The sequence below is a fragment of the Fusarium pseudograminearum genome, chromosome 4, assembly GCF_000303195.2.
Source record: "Fusarium pseudograminearum CS3096 chromosome 4, whole genome shotgun sequence".
Classification (NCBI taxonomy): domain Eukaryota; kingdom Fungi; phylum Ascomycota; class Sordariomycetes; order Hypocreales; family Nectriaceae; genus Fusarium; species Fusarium pseudograminearum.
The window spans coordinates 8,047,745-8,054,745 of record NC_031954.1 but is presented as its reverse complement, the minus strand read 5'-3'; the positions used below and the strand labels follow the sequence as shown (position 1 = coordinate 8,054,745).

The following is a 7,001-nucleotide window of genomic DNA, read 5'->3' as shown; positions in this document are numbered from 1 at the left end:
ACTTATTAAATATATTAGCTTAATAAAAGAAAAATAGTAAAAACTATTATTAAGTAATATAATATTTATATATAAATTAAATTATAAAGATATAAGCCTTATAGAAACTTATAAGTATTTCTAGTTATTTAAAGACCTTAGGATTTAATTATAATAGACTTTATTATTAAATTACCTTTATTAAAAGAACTCTTAATTAAAATCTTTTATAATAGTATTATAGTTATTATAAATTATCTTATAAAATTTTTATATTATTTACCTTATAGAAAAGTAATAAATACTAAAGAACTTATATATATCTTTTATAGATATATTATTAGTATATATAGCCTACCCTAAGAAATCCTATTAAATAAAAGACTAATATTTACTGCTAAATTTTAATAAGCACTTATATTATATTATAAGGATAATCTAGTAAAATATATAAACTATACTTCCTTTTCCTAATAATTATCTTATATATAATACTATACTTAAAATATTAAAAATAAAGTATAACTTTAAAATTAAACTATATAATACTTTTAATAACTTTATAATACTATTCTATAGAAGTTATAAATATATTATTAAAGGAATTTACTTTTTATTTAATAGGATATATTAATATAATAAAGGATATAAATTTAAGTTAGACTTATTATAGAAATATTATTAAAAGAAATAAGTTATATAGGCCTTAAAGATAAAACTTAATAAAGAGGAAAAATTATATTATAACTTAGTAGTTATATTATATATACTTTATAATTTCCTTTTAATTAATATTAAGCTTATTTATATTAAAGTAAGCTTTATATAAGCTTACTTATATATATATAAGACTTATCTTATAGCTTACTTTTTATATTATAAGCCTTTCCTAAAGGCTTATTATTATATAAATAAACCCTTAAGTATATATATATTCCTTTAGTATTAAATAGAATTTAGCTTATTAGCTATTAATAAGACTTTTTTACTTAAATATATTTAACTTATTTTATTTACTATTAAGAGATATAATACTTTATAACTATTTAGTAATAGTACCTTATATATCTGCTAATATAAACCTAATATAGACTAGTTTATCTCTTAGAAACTATACCTATTATAATTTATATAGCTTAGAAATAAAATCTATTATAAAAGATCTTTTATTTTATAAAGTATTTAATAGCTATTTTAAAGTAATTAATAGGAGAATAATACTACTATTAAAATAGAATAAATAGTATTATAAGAATAAGTATTTTATATTCCTTATCTTTTAAATCTCTATAGATTATATTTATAAGATAAATAGTTTACTTCTTAATTATATATTCTATAGCTTAACTGTTATTTTTAATTAATAGGGTATATTTCTTAACCTTTTAAAATGGTATTTAACTAAGCCCTATAAAGTAGGTAAGAATTTAAGTAGGGAGTACTATAGAAGTAAGAGAAGATATATTAAATAACTAATTACTTTTATAGTAGCTTAAGGGCAAGAGGTCTCAGTAAAGGTTAAGTACTAGCTAATATAAAAAGACCTTAATATAGCGCGCTTTAGAGAAGATAACATTTCCACTATGTAATAGGTTTAAGGACTTGCTTAAGATAGAGGCAATAAGCCAGAGTAAGCCGGAATGCAAATAGAGTAAGAACTGGTGCATAAAGTAGACCTAGAGTTTAAGGAAAATCCTAGAAATAGATTAAAAATAACTTCTAAAGATATAAAAGAGCTAGAGCAATTGCCTAATAAGCTAATAAACTTTAATTCCTATTTAAAGCTTTAAGTATACTTATATAAGAATCCTCTAGTTAGTAAAATCTATAACTATATTATAGAATAAATAGAAGCTTTATAATCTAATTTAAATGCATTACTAAATGCTTTATTTAAAGAGTTAAAATACTTACTTATAATACTTTATATTTAAGTTATTAATATATAATTAAATTAATAAGGTAATATTAAGACTAATAATAGGCTTATAAAACTCTTATAAAGGTTTTAAGAGTAAGAACTTAACTTTATATTTTAGCACTTTCTTAAATAAATTTAATATACTTTAAAGAGATAAGAGTAAGCTAGTATTCTTATTAATAATACTTTAATTATAAATAAAAACAATTTAAAGGGTCCTAAAGATAATATTATAAATAGTAAGTTATAACTTTATATTTTAAAATGCTTTTAATAAATTAAAAATATTTTTTATATTAAAATATATATTTATCCTTTATATAATAAACTTTATAAGGTAAAAAGCTATAATTTAAAATATTAGTAAATTATAAAAGGTTAAGTATAAATTAAGTCTATTAAAGCTTATTTCTTTAATTAGAGGCTTTAAGAAGCCTATAGAGAGTAATAATATAATATATATATTTTTATAAAAAGTTAATAGTTTAATAGTTACTACCTATAAAGGGGATTAAATAGAAGTTAAAGAGAATTAAAAATATATAATTAAAATTAATAGCTAAAAGATAGCTATTATAATATTATTAGTTTTTATACTTAGTATTTAAGGGCTAATATATATTTTATAAGATATTAAGTAGTTATTAAAATAATTAATAGATATATTAATAAGTATAATATATTTTTTATTTTCTTATTTAAGGGACTAGTTAAAGTAATTAAAATATAAAAAAACTGCCTTTAAGAGTAAGGCTTAAGGCTAAACTACTCCTCTTATTAAATACTTACTATTTATAAAGTATATAAGCTATAGCTTTTATATCTATTTATTATATAAATAAAAATAGTTATAAATATCTAAAGGTTAATTATAATAGTTAAGTTTTTAAATAAATAAATTAATTTATATTAATTTATATTTATAAAGTTATATAATATATAATTAAGTAATAATAAAATATTATATTTCTTAATAATAAATAGAGTAAATAAGATATATTTAAGTAAAGATATTTTATTAATAATTAATAAGCTAAGTATATTAACTAATATTAAAAGAGTATATATATACTTAATAATATATAAATTAAATAAAGTTAATTTAATTATATTTATTATATAAGTTAAATAGTATATATTTAACTTCTATAAGGTAAATAGCTACTTATTAGTAAGAAAAGTAAAGGTATTTACTTAATAGGTATAATAACTTATTAAGTTATAATATTAATATTAACTATTTAAGCTAGTCTATATAAGTTTATAAGGTTATAAGAAATAGTATATCTATAGTCTTTATTATTAAAAAGGTATATCTATTTTATTATACTTTAAAAGTTAAAAAAGAGGCTTATAACTATTATATTATTTATTAAATTATTTAATAAGAAAATATTTAATTTAAAGTTACTTTTAACTTAATAAGTTATTTATTAAGGTATTTTATAAATTTATATTATAATCTTTTAAGAGCTTTCCTTATTAACTTATAGTTAGTAAAGTAAATAAAAGTAATATAAATATAGCTATTACTATAGCTAAAGCTATATTATTATTTTAATTAGTTTTATTAGCTAAAAAATATAAATAATAGTTTAATAGGATTACCTCTTTAATTTTAAAGGTATATTATAAACTTATATATCTTAAAGCTATTTCTATAAAAAGACCTATAAAAAAATACTTTAATACCTTTATTACAGCTAACACTTTTAACTACTATACTAAGGCTAGTATAATCTCTTTTATACTTAATACTATTTTATAATTAAATTATTAATATAGTCTTATATTTATAGAAGTTTAAAGTTAATAGAAATTAAAATTTCTAAGATAAGTAGTAAGGCTATTATATCTTAAGAAGGATAGTTATTCTATTTAATTTTCTATAGCTTAAGCTAGGCTTAATATTATAATCTTTTAATTATAAAGGTATACTATTTAATATTAGCAGTAATATAATTATAATATAAAATAAAAGATATAAGTTTATTTAAATTTATAATAAGGCTAATTTTAGTATAAAGTTTACTAAGTAAATATAAGGTAATTTAATACTAGCCTTCCCTTACCTTATAGGTTTATTTATTAATACTTTTTAATATAATATTTTTATATTATTTAAATATAGTAAATTATATAGCTATAGGTATAATATTTTAAACTATTTAGTTTTAATAGTATAAGATATAAAATAGGTTAAATTAAATCTATTAAGTATTATAAATAATAATATATCTTATCCTAACTATAGAAAATATTAAATATCTATTTTATCTTTTTTACTAAATCCTATTAATACTATAGCTATATATTATAATATTATATCTTTAAATATATAGTAATCTCTTTAGCTATAAAGGTATATCTATAAACCTAGTATATAAGTAGGCAGTATATAGAGAGAATAATATAGGGATAAATTGCACTAGGTTTAAATTATAAGCTCTTAGCTATTATATTAATTATTATAATAGCTATAGCTTAATAGTAAGATATAAATAATAATTATATTTTAATTAATAATAAGACTATTTAGTAATATAATTTATACCCTTTATAGCAATTTATATAAAAGGATATATTATACTCTAGTTAAACTTCTATTCTAATTAGTATTAAAATTAAATTAACTTTACACTTTAGTAATAATTAACCTTACTAGGTTTAAAGTAAGCTAATAAAATTAACTTTACTAAAGTTAATTTAAGACTATAGTATTAAGTAATAAATAAAAGAATTTATATCTTACTTTATAGTAGAGCTATTAATAGTTTAAGAGTGTATACTATTTAATTAATTAGTAATATAATATATATTTAAGTTTAAATTATATTTAACTATTAAAACTACACTTTTTAAAAAAGGTTATTAGCTTATATATATATTAGTACTATATTAAACTTATATATAAATAAATAGTTATTAAAGCTAATAACTATTATAATATATAATAAGCTAGAAAATACTAGCTATTTAAGCTATAAGTAGCTTAATATCTTACCTATAAAGAAAGACTTATCTTTTATAGACTTTAAGATAACTAAAGCCTTTAAAAGGTAGCTTTTTTACTCTATTAAGCCCCTTAGCTTACCCTATAGTGCCTATAGAGCTATAGCTACTTTTAGCTATAAAGATACTTATAAATATACTTTTAAAAGGTAAATTATAAGGTATAATATAGTAATTTAAGCCTTTTATAAAGCTTTAGCTAGCTAGCTTACCTTAAAGGTCTAAAAGGAGCCTTTAATAAATAAGGTAATTAGCTTATAAGCTAACCTAACTATTACCTTAAGAACTAATTAATATTATTATAATATTTAAATTATTACTATTATTATAAATTTAATTAAAAAAGACTTTTATAAGACTTTTAAAGAGGTTATAAATAAAAAAAAGAGGAAATATAAGTCTTTAAGGGCCTTTTTTTACCTTATTATTATCTTAATAAAAGGCCTTATAAAACTAGAAATAGTAAAAACCTATAAAAAGCTATAAGACCTTATTAGTATTATAGCTTTTACTTAATTAAATTCCTCTTTTAGCTTTACTTTTATTAAAATTAAAGCTATTTTAATTATCTCTATCTCTAAAGATATACTTAAAGGTCTAGCTTCTTTTAGTTAAAATCCCTTTAGAAAGTCTTAATAAGCTATTATAGCCCTATATCTATCTTTTATACCTTATTTTACCTTTTCTTATCTATTTATATATTTATATACTTATCTCTCTCTTATTATCTCTCTTTATATCTCTATCTTATTAGCTTATAACTCTCTTTTTCTTTCTCTTTTTCTTTTTTTATTTTTCTCTTTTTATAGGATTCTCTTTTTATTTCCTTTTATTTCTATTTTCTTATCTCTTTATATACCTCTCTATTAACTTATATACTATATAGTTAAAAGAAAGTAACTAGGTAAATAGAGCTTAATTAGTTTAAATATTTACTCTATTTAACTTTAACTTTAATAATATAAATAAGTTATTTTTAAAAATTAAGTATTTATCTTATTATAAATATAAAGGGAATTAACTTAAAGATAGATTAATTTCTCTTTAGTAGCCTCCTTATCTTACTTTAAATAATACTTCTTATTAGTAAGCTAATAAGTTAATATTATATTAATATATAAATACTAGAAAATTAAAAAAAAATTACTTACCTATTAATAATAATAAGCTATAACTATTATAAAAATAGCTAGCTTTAATATAAGGCTTATAATAATTAGACTTCTTAAGATTAAAAATATATTAATTAATTAAATTATAACTTATATAGTTTAAATATAATATAGTTTTAATATTAAATAATAAAATAATAATTAAAAAGGTATAATAGTTTTTAATAGATTTCTTTTATATTTTTATTATATAATTAGTAAATATCTTAAAATAATATTATAAGTTTAAGTTTAACTTATTAAAGTAAATTAATAATAAAAAATATTATAAATTAAGCCTTAAAGATAAAACTTAAGAAAAAGAGAAATTATATTATACTTTAATAGTTTAATTTAATTATATTATATATACCTTATAATTTCTATTATATTATTTAATATAACTACTTAATAATAATTAGTATTAAAAAATTATAATTAGTATTAATTCTTTTAGCTTAATATTAATCTTATAATAACCTTATTAATTACTTAAAAATCTCTAAATATATATACCTTTAGTTTAATACTAATTAATATATTTAGCTTATTAGCTATTAATAAGACTTTTTTATTTAAATATATTTAACTTACTTTATTTACTATTAAAAAATATAATACTTTATTACTATTTAATTATATACTTTATAACTCTATAAATATAAATTAATATAGACTAGTTTACCTATTTAAAAACCTAACTATTATACTATCTCTTTATATTTCCCTATATCTCTTTACTTAATTATATATAATATAGTTAATAAGTAAATAAATTAAATAAATAAGTAAATTAAAATTCTTAACTTTCTTTATTATTTAAATAATAAGACTCTTATAACCTATTTAATTAATTAAAACTATTTATTATATTTTTCCTTAAATACCTTTAAAGCCTTTTAATAAGTTTTTATATTATATTTAATCTTATTATATAT

At 16.7% G+C, this 7,001-nt stretch overlaps 2 protein-coding genes across 2 annotated transcripts, besides 36 other annotated features; one reads left to right on the top strand and one right to left on the bottom strand.

The window, feature by feature from the left end:
- Positions 1 to 19: 19 nt before the first annotated feature.
- Positions 20 to 398: a mobile genetic element.
- A 52-nt stretch (positions 399 to 450) lies between these two features.
- Positions 451 to 681: a repeat region.
- A 33-nt stretch (positions 682 to 714) lies between these two features.
- Positions 715 to 860: a microsatellite.
- Positions 861 to 896: 36 nt separating this feature from the next.
- Positions 897 to 1,081: a mobile genetic element.
- A 16-nt stretch (positions 1,082 to 1,097) lies between these two features.
- Positions 1,098 to 1,167: a repeat region.
- Positions 1,168 to 1,369: 202 nt separating this feature from the next.
- On the top strand, positions 1,370 to 2,122 carry FPSE_11244 (uncharacterized protein; the record flags this gene model as incomplete). Its single annotated transcript, XM_061988460.1, has 6 exons — positions 1,370 to 1,372; positions 1,471 to 1,490; positions 1,572 to 1,609; positions 1,985 to 1,993; positions 2,054 to 2,059; positions 2,115 to 2,122. The coding sequence occupies 6 exons, from the start codon at positions 1,370 to 1,372 to the stop codon at positions 2,120 to 2,122; spliced, it is 84 nt and encodes a 27-aa protein (XP_061844427.1).
- Positions 1,881 to 1,940: a repeat region.
- Positions 1,894 to 1,951: a repeat region.
- Positions 2,074 to 2,113: a repeat region.
- A 2-nt stretch (positions 2,123 to 2,124) lies between the features above and the next one.
- Positions 2,125 to 2,276: a repeat region.
- Positions 2,277 to 2,345: 69 nt separating this feature from the next.
- Positions 2,346 to 2,391: a repeat region.
- A 39-nt stretch (positions 2,392 to 2,430) lies between these two features.
- Positions 2,431 to 2,602: a repeat region.
- Positions 2,603 to 2,724: 122 nt separating this feature from the next.
- Positions 2,725 to 3,023: a repeat region.
- Positions 2,766 to 3,043: a repeat region.
- Positions 2,789 to 3,060: a repeat region.
- A 42-nt stretch (positions 3,061 to 3,102) lies between these two features.
- Positions 3,103 to 3,145: a repeat region.
- A 106-nt stretch (positions 3,146 to 3,251) lies between these two features.
- Positions 3,252 to 3,363: a repeat region.
- Positions 3,259 to 3,370: a repeat region.
- A 75-nt stretch (positions 3,371 to 3,445) lies between these two features.
- Positions 3,446 to 3,501: a repeat region.
- Positions 3,502 to 3,643: 142 nt separating this feature from the next.
- Positions 3,644 to 3,728: a repeat region.
- A 76-nt stretch (positions 3,729 to 3,804) lies between these two features.
- Positions 3,805 to 3,908: a repeat region.
- A 72-nt stretch (positions 3,909 to 3,980) lies between these two features.
- Positions 3,981 to 4,241: a repeat region.
- On the bottom strand, positions 4,140 to 6,959 carry FPSE_11243 (uncharacterized protein; the record flags this gene model as incomplete). The annotated part of the gene is made up of 15 exons (XM_009264360.1): positions 4,140 to 4,148; positions 4,187 to 4,192; positions 4,563 to 4,577; positions 4,653 to 4,664; positions 4,870 to 4,872; positions 4,995 to 5,004; positions 5,125 to 5,144; positions 5,191 to 5,198; positions 5,593 to 5,602; positions 5,978 to 5,988; positions 6,064 to 6,086; positions 6,437 to 6,446; positions 6,556 to 6,565; positions 6,658 to 6,665; positions 6,951 to 6,959. Coding segments are annotated over 15 exons (164 nt in total), but the record flags the coding sequence as incomplete, so codon positions are not given.
- Positions 4,355 to 4,453: a repeat region.
- Positions 4,690 to 4,857: a repeat region.
- Positions 5,185 to 5,257: a repeat region.
- Positions 5,567 to 5,671: a microsatellite.
- Positions 5,679 to 5,717: a repeat region.
- Positions 5,828 to 5,924: a repeat region.
- Positions 6,005 to 6,058: a repeat region.
- Positions 6,012 to 6,079: a repeat region.
- Positions 6,143 to 6,360: a repeat region.
- Positions 6,392 to 6,465: a microsatellite.
- Positions 6,472 to 6,737: a repeat region.
- Positions 6,805 to 6,825: a repeat region.
- Positions 6,826 to 6,857: a microsatellite.
- Positions 6,858 to 6,940: a repeat region.
- A 1-nt stretch (position 6,960) lies between the features above and the next one.
- Positions 6,961 to 7,001: a repeat region.